Source organism: Drosophila ananassae, assembly GCF_017639315.1.
Source record: "Drosophila ananassae strain 14024-0371.13 chromosome 4 unlocalized genomic scaffold, ASM1763931v2 tig00000054, whole genome shotgun sequence".
Taxonomy (NCBI): domain Eukaryota; kingdom Metazoa; phylum Arthropoda; class Insecta; order Diptera; family Drosophilidae; genus Drosophila; species Drosophila ananassae.
Window position 1 is genome coordinate 7,396,938 of NW_025319037.1, and position 16,795 is coordinate 7,413,732.

The 16,795-nt window shown below is 37.5% G+C and overlaps 1 protein-coding gene across 1 annotated transcript in view; it reads right to left on the minus strand.

Annotated features, from left to right (window-relative positions):
* LOC6505486 (meiosis-specific transcription factor mei4) overlaps positions 1 to 16,795 on the minus strand; it is an 84,161-nt gene that overhangs the window by 14,312 nt on the left and 53,054 nt on the right. The window contains exon 2 of the mRNA XM_032455876.2: positions 3,240 to 3,631. Within this exon, the coding sequence (XP_032311767.1) occupies positions 3,240 to 3,628 (389 nt within the window). The 5' untranslated portion in view covers positions 3,629 to 3,631. The remainder of the gene's footprint in view (positions 1 to 3,239; positions 3,632 to 16,795) is intronic.

Sequence of the window (16,795 nt, forward strand, 5' to 3'; positions counted from 1 at the left end):
GCAGAGACATCGATGGTATCGAGGGGGAGCAGGAACGCGCTCTCTCGCTCTCTACGTTTAAGAATTCGGTCAAGTTGGGGGTAATTGACCGCGCTTGATCAGAGCTTGCATGGTTTTCGGTTGCTTTAAAAGAGAAGTACGCGTTGTTTCTTTGTACTGAGAGCCGTCTCTCGTCTTGCTCACGTTAACGTTGTGTGCGAACGTCGTTTAAGCTCATTGCAGTCGAGGTTGATTTAGTTTGAGTTTTAAGAGTTGTGTTTTATATTAATTAATTAATTAATCAATATAAACATAAGCGATTTCATCGCAAAAAGCGTCTTTTCGCGTTATTGTAGATTTCTTAGACCAGTCACTGCACTTTTATGATTTTATTGAATATTTTTTCCCGGAGAACAATAAAAAACCCGTCTGCATGCGATGACAGTCGAACATGCTACCAGCTTCTAACCTGCAGAAAAGTGACGTCCTCCCTAAGTACATTTTCTTTCACAAGTGCCGTCAGTAGAGGCATACCGCAAGGCGGAGTCCTCTCCACTCTCCTATGGAACATAGCTGGAAGAGGAAGATGGAAGAGGGTGGATGCAGGATAGTGACATACGCATACCCTCAGTGCCATTGTCCAGCCCTGCATTCTCTCAGACTTCAACACCTGGGCAACAGATACCTCAACAACTTATCAATTATGTCAGAAATAGATCCTAAGATAGAAAGATTAACCAAAGCCTTAGGGTGGGAGAACTGCTAGACCATAAGTCCTTCTTCACAGGAGGCGACCGCCAGGCGTCTTACCAAATCTAACAAACCATTATTTTGAGGCAACTTATCCGATCGACTTAATTTTACAAAGCAGTAGCCGATTATATCTTATAGCTGCCAAGTAAATATATGCTCGAAAATTACACAACTTAACTGATTTTTAAGATAAAAGGTATGGACTTTTTTCAAAATTTGTATTAAAAAAAAGTAATTTTAATTAAATTTTAACAAGAATCGGTGAACTATAGCCGATATTTGCGAAATAAATCAACTTCGGCTCGAAAGTTAGCTAACGCGATGACACCTGACAGAAGTAAATATTCAAATTGCACAAAAAGGAAAGCATTTTTGCGAGTTCAATCTTAAAATAGGTTTAGATTAATTTTAAAACCACAAAGCTTCGATATACTTCCATAAATGGTCACTAATTTATTGATGTTAGATCTAATTTTCATTGCAATAACTGGCAAATTGCTTAGAAGTAAGCGTGGAAACAGTCACACGTTCTCGCTCTATTGGTTAAAGTTGTCAGGAATACAAGAACAACTCAGGTTATAAACACCCTGAAGTTTCAAGCTATTTTGAACTACCACGCATAATTATCTCCGATCGAGGGAAGGCCTTTACCTTTAAGCAACTTGCCAGTTTTTGCAATGAAAATAAGATCCAGAATCAAGAATGTAATTCAAACCGAAGAAATCCCTGAGACAAAACGAAAATATTGCCCCTCTACTCCTGGAAGATAATGACTTGGTGCACGGCTATACTAAATCTAGATTTCTCTGATGAAGGTGACATTGACGGAATCGAGGACGATTCTACGTCAGGATTGGAAAGCTGTTCTTTAAAGCTGTTCTAATAGCTTTCAGTTCGAAAAAATATGGCTTAAAATAGCGGTAAATTATTACGAAATAGATGTTGAAAGATGTTTGGTTAGAGAATAACTGCATAGGAGAGCATAGATAAAAAACAAGAAAGGTAAGCAAACTTCGGGCGGAGCCGAAGTTGATATACCCTTGCAGTTGAGTCGCAGTCCGCTAGGTGGCGCCACGCATCTTATATTATTAGATATATAGCGGATCGTATATAGTCGGCCGATCCTTATGAAATTTTGTACATAAGATATTTTGGTCAAATATAACATGTGTGAAAAGTCCCAACCCTCTAACTTAAAAATCACCAAAGTTATGGCATTTCCGATCAATCAGTTATATGGCTGCGATAGGATATAGTCGACCGATCCCGGCCGTTCCGACTTATATACTACCTGCAAGGAAAAAACGGATGTGTGCAAAGTTTCAATTCGATAGCTCCAAAACTGAGAGACTAGTTTGCGTAGAAACCGACAGACAGACAGACAGACAGACAGACAGACGGACAGACGGACATGCTCATATCGACTCAGGAGGTGATCCTGATCAAAAATATATATACTTTATAGGGTCGGAGATGTCTCCTTGACTGCGTTGCACACTTTTGACCAAAATTATAATACCCTCTGCAAGGGTATAACAACAAGAATAATCAAAATTAAATTTTTTTAAATTTCGTTTTTTATACCCTTGCAGAGGGTATTAGAATTTTGGTCAAAAGTGTGCAACGCAGTGAAGGAGACATCTCCGACCCTATAAAGTATATATATTCTTGATCAGGATCACCTCCAGAGTCGATATAAGCATGTCCGTCAGTCCGTCGGTCCGTCTGCCTTTCTGTTTTTACGCAAACTAGTCTCTCAGTTTTGACGCTTCTGAGTTAAAAGTTTGCACACATCCTTCTGTGGTTTGCAAGCAGTATAAGTCGGAACGGCCAGGATCGGTCGACTATATCCTATAACTGCCATATAACTGATTGATCGGAAATGCCTTAACTTTAGTGTTTTTTAAGTTAGAGGGTTGGGACTTTCCACACATGATATATTTGGCCAAGATATCTTATGTACAAAATACAATCATAAGGATCGGCTGACTATATCCTTTAGCTGTCATATAACGATCGGAATTGGCATAACTTTCGTGTTTTTAAAGTTAAAAAGATTTCATTTTGGGCAATCTAGTCCGATCTGACAAATTTCATAAGGATCGGCCGACTATATCTTATAGCCGCCATATAACTGAACTATCGTAAATGGCACAACCTTAACTGCAAGGGTATATAAACTTCGGCTCCGCCTGAAGTTAGCTTCTCTTTCTTGATTGTCTTAAATTTGTGTCTAATCAAAATCATGTTTTATACTAACGAAATGTCAGTCTTTGACACCAGACATCTTCAAAGTGGTACTCTCAATCAAACCAAATCGAATGAAATCTCTTAAGCGCAATATTAAAGAATGGCCTGGTGTGAATGCGTTGCACCAAAAATTTTACTAATTTCAAGCTTCTTATAGTGCACAGTATATACATTAAGTTCTATAATTTTCTATAATTTTTAATTTGAGAAATTTGTTTTTGATACTTATCTTTAAATCTATAAATAATTTGTCTCACCATTTAATTTTTTTTAAAAAGATTTCATAACGTTCATCGGGAGTTACCCGTCTTGATGTTGACGATTTTGCTACTTTAAAATCAGAAACAGATTTTGATTTTGATATTTTGGTTTTTTTGGTTGGTATGCTTTCCTTGCTGTAGATCATTTTCTTTTCGTCGAGAACTATTTTTGAATTATCCCATATTATCGTTTCTTCTTTTTTTCTGGCAGTTTCAATAAAGTTTAAATTATTATTTAGGCTTAAGTCAATAGTCGTAGACCAACTTATGCTTTGATTTCCAACAAGCCAGTTAAGATTGGTAAGCTCTCGCTCTTCGTCAGAATCATCTAATTCATTTGTGTAATATTTTTTTTTCACATTTAATTTAGTTTGCATGTTCGCCATTATCTGTTTTAAAAAATAAGAAAATATTTTAAATAAGTTAAATTACATATTCTCGCAATTGTCTTTTAAAATATATAACAAATCTATCTGATATATAATTATACCCTTGCTGAGGGTAGTATAATTTTGGTCAAAACATCTCCGACCCTATAAAGTATATATATTCTTAATTATAAGCATGCCCGTCTTAGATATAAGCATGCCTGTCTGTCTCTTCCTACGCAAACTAGTCTCTCAGTTTTAAAGCTATCGAGTTGAAACTTTGCAATATTAAGTCTAGATGTAGTGCTAGCTGAGAAATTTTTTTTAATTTTAAATTTTATAAGTACATTTTATTTAATGTTATTATGTAATGTTATCATGTAATGCCTTAATGTTATTTTAAAGTTTGAAATATTTGAACAAAAAGAAAAAACTTAACTGTAGTGCGATAACACTCCATTCTTGCCCATTAAGCAGCACATCACCCTCTCACTCTGCGCGCAGTCGCACAAGAGGGGTAATAAAATAAGTGCTTGTCTGTTAAGGTCTTTAGTTTCAAGCAAAATTGAAAGAGAGAGACCTTGTCGGGACTTATTCTGTTCACCGGTGAAACACATATATTTTAGGAGTCACACGAAATTTCAATTATCTCTGATAACACAGGCCGACAATTTCCAATTTTTCTTTCCTCTACGAAAAATTTCAACTGCTCCATAACCTTTAGGCTTCCCTGAACCAAGACGCACAGTTTCCACAGCACACCAAAGAGAAGAAATTGATCAAATTTTAGCAAATGTTGAATTATGTAGATCGCTTAATTGCGTTGACCATAATTGTTTTTAGTACATATCATTTTTTAAATGTATGTTGCCTACTTAAAACAAAAAATTACATCTAGCAGTTACCACATCTTTGGACTACTCATCCAAAGTTGAAATCTCCGATCTACATTTCTCCGATTCTACATTTATTTTTGTGCTTCTATGATTATTTATGATCTATGAAACATTTTCTTGCGGAAGATTTTTTTTCTTATTGAAATAAGTAAGATTGTTTATTGAGATGAGTTTACCTCACACTTTCGAAAAAACTAAAGGTGGCTGTTTACTATAATTTCATTTTCAATAATAATTAATTCACAAGCGTTCGACTCAACGTTATAAATCGCTATATTTTTACCAAAAGAACTTAAGCCTAGCTTATCTATTGCGGCGGAGCGGGGCGAATTCACGGGAGAGCGCAAGTGAGCTTTTCTTGCGCTCCCGCTCCGCCCAATGCTAACTTATACTAGACTTCAATACAATTCAACTTCTACAAAATCTTCTTCATTAATTCTACACCGGCCCGTTGAAGGCCTTCATCAGGCTTCAACCACTGGCAACCTCGCCAGCTTGTGGACTGCTCTCCTGAAGACCGCTCCTGCACTAGTCCTGACGTCGGCGACACTGACCCTTCCGTCCGCGCTGGCATGAGTCTCGACGACCCTGGCGGTGATCCACTGTTGGGGCGGCTGGTTGTCCTCGGCGAGCAGGACCAGATCGACCTTCCTGGCGTCCACCTGCTCCCGCTGCCACTTCGACCGCGCCTGTAGGCCAAAGACGTACTCCCGGGACCATCGCTGCCAAAACGTTTGCTTGATTGACGAGACAAGCCGCCATCACCGCAAGCACGTTAGACCCTGCTGGTCCGGGGTCCACGGTGCTGGTGGGGCGATGAGCGGCCCGCCTGTCAACAGGTGCCCGGGAGTCAACGCCTCGCCGTCGCTTGGGTCCTGACTGAGGTCGCCCAGGGGCCTCGAGTTTAGGACGGCCTCGACTCCAACAAGGACGGTCTGCAGCTCCTCTGCGGTCAACTTCGCGCTGCCCACCGCTCGTAGGAGTAGGTGCTTTGAAGACTTCCCACCTGCCTCCCATAGTCCGCTCATGTGCGGAGCCCGCGGCGGTATGAATGCAAATATGCATCCTTTTTTTTATGCGTATTGTCGCAGTTCGTCCGCATCGTCCTCGATTCGCTGCCGCAGTGCCGCGAAGTGGCGACTCGCTCCGACGAAGTTCGTCGCGTTGTCGCAGTGCACGATCTGCGGACATCCTCGGCGCCAACGAACCTTTGAAATGCCAATAAAAAGGAATCAGTTGATAAGTCAGATACTACTTCTAAATGAACTGCATGGGACGCAAAACAAACAAAAAGGGCTATGTAAGACTTGTAGGGTGGTCTACCACGAATTTTCAACGTCGTTTCAATCCATACCACATATGGAGAATGGGCGGAGCGAACTCGATCTAAGGGTAAATCTCCCATGATTTGAGTCATCAGATGAGGCTTGCATTTAAAACTGCGTATGCATGACCGCACTATCTGACTGCAGACTTCCTGCGCGTTCACTATCCAAACGCACTGTCGCAAGAGACTCACCAGTGCTCGTGGACCCACATGAAAATTCGACTCGTGCAAGCATCGGACGTAGCTCTGAACAAATTGAGAGCGCTTCGTCAACAATACTGGGAACTTGGCATCGTACGAAATTGGAGCATTAGCTAGTCGCCCCCCGACCCGCAACAATGAAAAGGTAAGCCCAGTCTGAGAGGTTTCATGGACAAACGGACTTAGCTTCTGTAGGCTTGGGCTAACAACAAGATTTTTTCGAATATTTTTAATTTCCTCTTGATACATATGCTCTTGGACTATGTGGGAAATTTTATTAAAAGCTTCTTGATATTCGACAGGTGAAGGTACATTATCAGAAGTAACTACTCATTTTTTACACTTCTTTATAAAGCGGACCATGTAAACGAACACTCGCAGCAGTTTTAAGTGAGAGGAAAAACCTTGTTTCCATCTGCAAAATCTCTGGTGGCGGATCAAACCGGGGGCTCGTTGGCCACTTATCTTCCGTCTCCGTTAAAAACGATGGACCTGTGAACCAAATTGATTCTATCGTTTCCTTTACGTCTCCACCTCTTGACACAATATCTGCCGGGCTCTGTTTAGTTGGTACATGCCGCCACGTGCTATCCTCTGACCACTCTTGAATCTCAGCAACTCTATTTGATACGAACGTTGACAACGACGATGGATGGGAACGAATCCAATGAAGACAAACTTCCGAATCTGACCAATATACACTTCGTTCGATCGGTGCTTTGATAAGAGGTTTTATTTTGCGACAGAGGTCCGCGAGAAGGTGAGCGGCACATAACTCAAGACGGGGGAGCGTCTTTGTCTTGAGCGGCGCTACTTTCGACTTTGCAGTCAACAATGAGACTTTACTACCTTCTGCAGATTTGCAACGGATATAGACGCAGGCTCCATAGGCTTCATCGATGCGACAGAGACGGCATGAATTTCAATTGGTAACATTGGCTCACTCATCACAAATCTCGGTATTGAGATATCTTCTAACTGTGACAAGGCAAGCTGAATTTTATTCCACGCGGTTTCCAAGTGCAGTGAGAACCTGAGTTACTTCAGACCTAATTGTCTTTAGCTCCTCCACGCAACCAGCACCCGTTAACATGTCGTCGACGTAAAAGTCAGACCCAATAACTCGAGCAGCTCGAGGGAATGTATTTTTCGCGGATTCACTCAACCTCTTCAAACACCTTATGGCCAGGAATGGGGCTGGTGCATTGCCATAAGTAACGGTGTTGAGCTTGCACAATTTCGAGGACTCAGACAGGTCTTTTCTCTACACTATCAACTGGTATCGTCGATCTGCTTCATTTATCATCACTTGACGATACATCTTTTTTATGTCGGCTACCAGAGCGAATTTGTTTCGCCGAAATCTAAGAAGAGTTGAGTAAAGCTCTTCCTGAATTGTTTGACCCATCATCAACAACTCATTTAAACACTTCTGTGTGGATGTCTTACAGGTCGCATCAAATACGACTCGTAGTTTGGTCTTTGTACTTTGAGGCCGTAAGACACACTGGTGGGGTATTACGTAGTATGGAGTAGCAAGAACATCATTGCTTATAGGGGACATATGACCTAGGGATTCATCTTCTCTCGAGCGGCAAAAAACGGCGTTTGGCTATCTCGAATGAGTTGCCCAAAACGCTTGGATCCGACTTAAATGGAAGTCTGACTTCGAATCGACCTGAAGGCAGTATTCTAGTAGTCTTTTGATAATGTTTCTCACAAAACTCCTGTTCTGGCGACAAAATCTTTTTAGAAGATGGAACTTCTTCCAATGACCTGAATTTTTTCTAATTGTGATCTATCGATTCTAATTTTTCTTCCTGGCAATTCAGGCTAGAGACCGGTTGTTGAGGAGTTGAAGAATTTGCCATGTATTTTCCCGATACTATCCACCCAAGGAGAGTTTTTTGAAGGATGGGATGGTTCGGACCTTGCTTTATTTGGCCAACGGACAACAGTTCGAAAAATGACTCAGCTCCAATTAGCATATCTATTCGCGGAGGTTTGTAAAAATATGGGTCTGCTAATGGCAAGTTCTTTGGTAGGGTCCAATCCTTCGCGTTCACTGACTGGTCAGGGGGATAGCCTGAAATTGTTTTCAAAACCCAAAAGTCGAACGGAAACTCGCTACCATTGACTTTCGACTTCACCACGGTGTGTATCTTTTTCTTTACTTGTGAATTAGTTTGACCAATTCCAAGCAAGTTGATGCACGATTGCTCCCTAAGATCTGTAAGCGTTGAGCAAGATCTTCTGTAATAAAATTCATTTGTGACCCTGAGTCAAGTAATGCTCGGGCCAATATATGCTCACCATTATTTGTTCGAACGCTTACGATCGACGTTGCTAACAAAACCTTTTCTACAGAAGGGCCATCATTCGTTAACGCTGGAGGAGGATTTTGTGTGGGTGGTGGTAACGCTAAGTTATTTTCAGTCACTGTTAATCGGTGCAGAAGTTTATGGTGCGATCTTGCACAGATTTGACACCTGGTCGATTCGCACTTCGCTACCAACTTCGCTAACAAACTCAAACCTTTGCATTACAGCAAGGCGAGCAAACGGACTGCACTGGGCCAAAAAATGGTTGGGCCAAAACTGGGCCAAAATAAACGAAGTTCTATTCAGTTGCTTGCTAAACCCAGTTTTGAGTTGCCAGTGTCTTCAGCGGACAGATGCTGGTATCTACGATTTAGTATTTTTTCGAAATCGGACCATAGCGGCAATTCCTCATAATCCAGTGACTCTTCCCATTTTTGCTTGGTCAGTGGATCCACTCTACTCAAAACTAAATGAATAATCATTGAGTTTGCAATTTTAGTATCATCTCCTATGGATAATAAGGATCCATAAATTGATGACACAGTGTCGATGAGACCCCTCAATGACGACGCAGACGACGCAGATATCATAAACTCTTTTTAGACTAGCGATAGCTTTGTCGTAATTACTCTCGGTGACCTGGAATGCCTTGACAGTTCCTAAGGCTTCACCAGAGAGGCAAGAAATTAAATGATTAAATTTCTCGGTAACTGGAATGTTCACATCTTTGTCAACTAATGTCTCGAAAAGACTTATGAAATTTTTGAAATCCGAATAATTTCCACTGAATTTTGGCAATGCCAAACTAGGAAGTCGAGCTCGAGTTGGGACTGCAGAACTTGCAGTAGCTGAACGGGAGTCTTCAGCTGAATTCAAGGCCTTACATAAGGACATAATCCTTGCCTTGGTAGTTATTCCTAATTTTTCCAACTCGGCTCCGAAATCATCCGATTCATCTATTTGCTCGATCTGGTCTTGCAACTCATTTGCTTTAGAAATTGCCTCATCTAAAACCTGAAGCCTGCACTCTAGCTCGGTTTTGTTTAGAGGAAGTGATCCATTTTCCAAACATTCCTCTAACCGGCGAATGCTTTTAACTTTAACATTTAATCTTCTTTTTAAATCAAAAAGGGTCGTGGAATTAATTTTGGGTTTATTACTCTCCATTCTACAATTATTTATTTTCTAAAAAAAAGCGAATTCGTTGTGATTTAAATATTTAAAAATTATTTAAAATTTAATAAATAAATAAAATTTTAATATGTATAAAAATTAAAAAAATTTTAATTTTAATTTTGGTACAAAAAACGAAAACAATAATAATTAATTAATTTACTAAATTACTTTTATTTAAATGTTTATTTTAAAGTAATTCTGTGGATTGTAATTTTTTATTTTTTATAATAAAAAATAAATAATTAATTATCAACCAATGAAAACAATAATTAATTAATTAATTGATAGTCGAATAAAATATAGTCGAAGCACTGAGTATTTTAATATTTGTTCGCCAGTGATACCGAAAACAATATACCGAACCAGGGTATCGCGTCACTTGGCGTCCGTTGAATAAAAGGCTCCAAAATTGCATATACGTGTATACATACAACAGCGGATAACGGAGGGAGGCGAAAACGATAAGTTCACCGCTATGGTTATGCACAAATATATAAAATATTTTTTTGGGCTGCACTTTATCTATTTTATTGGCAAATATTTACAATATCGAAAACGATGGGTAGGGGCGACAGTGATTTTGGAATAATTTATGCGTCTTTATTTATTATGTACCGTCTATTTGTATGTACCAATTACACGGTGTTACAGTGATTCTGAACTTTTGAAGTGACATAGTAGGAATTGTTTATTGGGTCGAGCATATCACAAAACCATGTTTGAAATATTTGTAACACCCTCAAAATCTTGGTTTATGGTTAAAAAACCATTTTTCGGGACTTTTTTGCGCTTAAAAATTCCTGAACTCGTTTTTTTCAACCGATTTCGAAATTTTCGGTTTTTTCAATAGTTAAATGTTGTAGCTTTTGAAAAAAAAATATATCTTTGATTTTGTTGAACAAAAAGGACAACATTTTTACACCTGAAACTGAAGTTTTCGACTTTTATTCGTGTTTTTCGGATTTTGATTCCAGTTTTTCGGTACAACTTACAGAAATTGTGTCATTTCAAAACAAAATTCATCAATTTCAAATTTTTAAAATTGGTGAAGTTACAACGCTTTTCCCAAAAAAAGTCAACTCAACCTTGAGTGCGCTCCGGAGTACCTGTGTGTATAAGACAGGAATATGCTCTTCTTCTTATAGTGCTCGCATGGTTTTATTGACTTTTTTTGGAAAAAGCGTTGTAACTTCACCAATTTTAAAAATTTGTTGATGAAATTTGTCTCGTTTTATTCAGAATTAATGAGACGGGTAGGGGGCGACAGTGATTTTTGAATAATTTATGCGTCTTTATTTTTTTCCAAAGGCAATTTTTCATATGTATTGGCCATATTTAATAAAATTTATATATAACTTTATTATTCACTTTAGCTCTACTAATGAATTTAGCTCTACTCTACTTTAAAGTACGTATGCGCCAAGAATTGAAAGGAGGGTGCAATATTCCAGCACAAGACGAATATTATTTTGTCTTTTTTCGACTTTCAATTTTTTGCACAAATACCTGCAGTTTTGATTTTGGATCCTTTAATCCTACGGCTACTTCCCTAGGACAGTCGATGGAGGTGCCGGACATGGAGATGACGATGACTCCAGATATAAATGTTGCTTCGCGACGCGAACTTTAAATTGTTTTTTTTTTATTGTTTTTTAAATGTTCACAACACAACCGTCGCGGACAACTTTTTTTTTTGTTTTCAATGTATTTTTGTGTCACTGTCACTGTTTTTGTTGCTTTTTATTTAATAACACAGGCCAACAGCAAAAAATATCCACGCATAATTTTACCTGCTCCATAACCTTTAGGCTCCCCTGAACCAAAGTCCAGAACAAACATAGGTTCTATCACCCACCGTTTCCGCGGTACACCTCAGAGAAGAAATTGATCAAATTTTACCATATATTGAATTATGTAGGCCGTGAAATGGCTACGACCATCATTGTTTCCAGTACATATCATTTTTGAAATGTATGTGTACCAACTAAAATTAAAAAATGGTATCTAGCAGTTACCATATCTTTGGAATACTCATCCAAAGTTGAAATCTCAGATTTTCTACGTTAATTTTTGCTCTTCTATGATTTTTCCCCAAACATTTTTCTATGGAAGATTTTTATTTTCTTATTGAAATCAGTAGATCATACCATGTTTTAATTTTGGATTTAAGGAAAAACTCGGAATAATTTTATTGAATTTAATATAGGTGGTTCAACAATATTTTCTTAAATTAAATTGGAGTTTTTAATCTCATATTTTCAAAAAGTCATGGCTATCTACAACTTCTGTAAAGCTTTACTAAACAAGCTGAACCTGCAATAGATACGTTTTGAATAAAGAAACAGTTTTAGAGTTTACAGTTTGAAAAATAATTCACAAGCGTTCGACTCAACGTTATAAATCGCTATATTTTTACCAAAAGAACTTAAGCCTAGCTTATCTATTGCGGCGGAGCGGGGCGAATTCGCGGGAGAGCGCAAGTGAGCTTTTCTTGCGCTCCCGCTCCGCCCCATGCTAACTTATACTAGACTTCAAAACAATTCAACTTCTACAAAATCTTCTACATTAATTCTACATAGATCATACCACGTTTTAACTTTGGATTTCAGGAAAAACTCGAAATAATTTTTTTGAATTTATAATAGTAAGTTAAAAAATATTTTCATCAATTAAAAAGGACTTATGACTTATTTTCAAAAAGTCATGGCTATGTAAAACTGTTTCTACGTTGAAATCATATCTTTTGTAAGTTTAGCTGGTTTAGTAACGTCCCAGATCTTCACGACACAACCTGGTACTCCATCGGGGTCTGGCAAATACACGGGCTTAACCTTAAGAAGATCCGATAATAAACCACTCTTATCAAACGATGGAAAATATATATTTGGTTGATTGAATATTGTAAGCCTAAGGCTGAGATGGACTGGAGCTAGGTGAATAAGTTGTTTAAAAGAACTGTGCAAAGAGATCGACCATTGCCTGATCAGTGCTTGCATATGAGTCCTCAAACTTAAGCAGAGCAGGAAAAGATAAATGTTAGCGCTTAGAGTTTACAAAGTTATAAAACTGATTCGGATCCTCAGTAAACTGAATCCGGCAGCGACGAATATAACTTTTATAACATTCTGCGTTAGACCGAGCTACTAACCCACACTAAGTGGCTGTAAACTAAATAAAAAGCCAGTTATTTTATGTTTATTTAAGAGTTTAGTCTTAAAGTTCTTTAAATTTAATAGGTGCCTTGTATACCAAGGCGGATTAGTTGAAGCGGACGGATATTTCCATGGCAGGCAAGAGTCGAAAATATATTTAAAGTGTATTAAAATTTGTGCAAGATAATATTTATCCTTCTAGAGTCACACAGGGCGACCATCTGGTCACCATCAGACAGACGACCAGCAACGAAAAGAAGAGGACCGGAAATAGATTTTGATACAAAGAATTTTTATGTCATCAAACTCTTGTGATTTTACCTCTTTAGAAGCGAATTTGAAGTCTACAGAAATTAACACTCCTCCTCCCCTTCCCAGTGTTTTATAACGTGGTGTAAAATTAAAAGTAGAGTACTTACTTGGAAAAACTTTGTAGCTTAAGCTCTCCGGCTTTAACCAGATTTAATGCAGAATACAGTTTGGTATTCTGTCATTACATTTTGCCCAAAAGCTGGTGGAACAAGCCGTCTTAAACAACTGCACGGGCACACTTATTTTAAAAGATGACGTTTGCTTGGTGTATGAGTATTTCAATTTTGCAATATCTACTACCTTTATGTTGGATTTTGATTCGGTTTTGATATAAGCCGAGATATCAATCTCAGAAGTATCAGGGGCAAGCCGGGAAACCAAAATTTGTTTCGATGGTGGGATCACCAGCAAGGGTTTTGTTGCCGCCGTAACTAATACTGATTCTACCGAGTAACTAATACTGAGTCGCCTGATAACCCTGTTCGGTGGCTCTTAAGGAGGTTTGAATTATTGGGTCTGGTGGTATCACAGAGGACATATCAGACAATTGCTCATTTATACTGAGATATTATGAAGTCGAATTTCCAAGGCACGGAATTTGGGGTGGCCAGTGTAGTGTTATGTTGAAGGCTCCCCAGGTTTGTGGTCGTGTTCCCAGTTTTTATTGATTATATCGGTTGGTTTGAAGGTTTAGCATATCTTTATTTTATTTAAGGTTTGCTTTGTATTCGGAGCAGCTGACCGATTTATGGTTTATTTATGGTTTATGACCGATTCCTTGGATAACATAAAAACTGCGACAAAGTGTTACAGTGTTGCCCTTTAAGTACTCTTGGTACAGTGGGTGGTCGATATATATATATATAATATTAATAGTGCATATATGTGCATATTACATCTCCCTCCTTTTGAAAAATAACGTAATATAATGAAGTTATTTTCTAACATAGATTGTAAAAAATTTAATAAATGATGTTAACAATAAGTTTTTTTTTTAGTGTTATATTTGGTATGCTTATTTTTCTCTTTTTTTTTATTTATTTATTTATTTTTTTTTATTTATTTATTTATGTATGGCCATACGTGATATATTTATGAAATGTTGATTGATTATGAAATAAAAAGTTTTAATCTATCTTTATGTACTATTTGTTTTTTATTTTTATTGTCTAATATAGTTATATTATCCCCATCTCCTATTTGTTCTACCTTATAGGGCCTGTATATTTAAAATCTAGCTTATGTCCAGTTTCATTTTTTAATAAGACCTTATCTCCTATTTCCAACTCAACATCTAAACTAGTTTTGTCGTAAATAATTTTTTGTTTTATTTTATGAGATTCTAGCATTAGTCTGGCTCTCTTAAATGCCTGTTCTAATCTGAATTTTGATTCCTTAGCATAATCTTCTATATTATAAAGAGGTTTTATGTTTTTTATGCTATTAAAATGCTTAGGTAAATTTGAAGTTTTACCAAAAACTAGCTCGTATGGACAATAGTCATGTGCCATCGAGGGGGTCGTATTAAAGCAATAGACGAAGTATTGTAGCCATACATCCCAATCCGTTTTGTCAACTGAAATGTATGAACGAATGTACTCATTGAGTGTTCTGTGGCTTCGCTCCACGGTGCCTACAGTTTGGTGATGATGTGCAGTAGAAGTTATGTTTTCAATATTTAAATTTTTACATAGACCTTCAATAATTGAATTTTTATATTCCGTTCCCATGTCCGTAATGAACGTCTTCATTGGACCGTACTTTAGAATAAAATCTTCAAATATAGCTTTTGCTACCGTATTTGCACTTTTATTTGGTATTGGTATCGCTACCAGGTATTTGGTTAAATCGCATATGAGTGTTACTGCATACTCGTTTCCATTGTTTGACTTTGGTAGTGGACCAACCGTATCCACAATAACTCTATCGAAAGCTCTTTGTGGAGTTTCAGTTATAGTTAATGGGGTCTTAGTGTGTTTAGTTGTTTTAGACTTTTGGCATTTAGGACATTTCTTTATGTACTCTTTTATGTATTTGGACATATTTTTCCAGTAATAATGCCTCTGGACCTTGACCAAGGTTTTAGTAATGCCTGTATGACCACCTTGTATTGGATCATCGTGAAATGTAGCCAATATTGCCTTTTTTTCTTTATTATTTTTTTTTACGGTCACCGGGTTGAGTAGCGCTACTCTTAATGATTTCAATATATAATTGCCCATATTTTTAAAATTATCAATTAAAACATGTTCAAAGATATTTTCCCACGGTGCCACTTTAAGTTGGCTGATTTTGTGCATACCGGCTTGCTTTTCAAGCCTTTGAAAGAATTGACCTAAGTCAAGGGTTCCATTAGTATACAAATCGCTAACATTATATCTTGCTGTAATTTTCCTTCCGTGCTTAAATAAACACATATTGTCATTTACATGCAAGGTCACTACTTTACGTACTTCATCATTATTAATGACTTCATATACGTTGGGCTTTGAAGCTTTTTCTATGGATTGCTTATGCAATTCTATTTTTTCTTTTCATGCGCAGGATTTTTGTCTACTTTGGTTTCTGGTAGTGACTTTCAGAATTTTAATGTTTAAATGTATGTTTTTCAAGTCGGTGATTGTTATTCTAGACAGCGCATCAGCTACATAATTATCTTTACCCTTTAGATACTCTACTGTAAAATTATATTCCTCTAATTCAAGTCTCATTCGTGTTAGTTTGGAACTGGGATTTATCATTGAAAATAAATAGGTAAGTGCTCTGTGGTCTGTTTTGACAGTGTCTACCATAAATATATGGTCTGAAGTATGTTATTGCCCAATGAATAGCTGCTAATTCTTGTTCTGTAGTGCTCTTGTTGCTTTCACCTTTCGTAAAGGATCTTGATGCGTATGCAACTGGAAGCTGTAATCCATTTTTATTCTGAGTTAGTACTGCTCCACAAGCGTATTTGCTAGCATCTGTAATTATGCAAAATTCTTTGCTAAAATCTGGGTATTGCAACAGAGTTGGGTTTATTAATGCTGATTTTAGATGTTCGAAAGCGTTTTGACATTCTGTTGTCCATTCGAATTTTACATTTTTCCTACATAATCTTGTTATGTGACGGGAGTATTCTGCAAAATTCTTTATGAAACGTCTGTAATAATTACAAAATGCAACGAATCTTCTAGCGCTGTCCACATCATGTGGGACTGGGTAATTTTGAATGACGTATTTTTTGTCGTCGGGCAAGATTCCTTTATTTGTGCATTTATGTCCTAGGAAGGTGACTTCATGCATGAAAAATGAACATTTTTCGGGATGTAACTTTAGTGAGGAGTGAGAAACATCAGTGAGGTTCTTGAGCATGTGATTTTCGGAGCAACCTATGACTATTAAGTCATCCATGTAAAGAAATGCTTGGGAAGGCTCCAATCCAGAGAAAGCTATAGTCATCATTCTTTGAAAGGAGTTTGGCGCTATTTTTAAACCGAATGGTAATCGCGTGAAACGATATGAACCATTGTTCGTTGAAAAGGATGTTATATCTCGTGAATTTTTTTCGAGTTCAATTTGGTGAAAACCGGACATTAAGTCGAGACATGAGAAATACTTTGCTCTACCTAGTTGATCTAAAATGTCATCGATTCTAGGGAGTGGAAATTTATCAGATAAGAGTTTTTTTATTAATTTGACGATAATCTATTACTAATCGCCATTTTTTATTACTTTTTTGGTACTAGCAAAAGTGGGCTATTATAAGGCGATACAGAGGGTTCTACTGTTTCATCATTAATGAGTTTTTGGACTTGTTT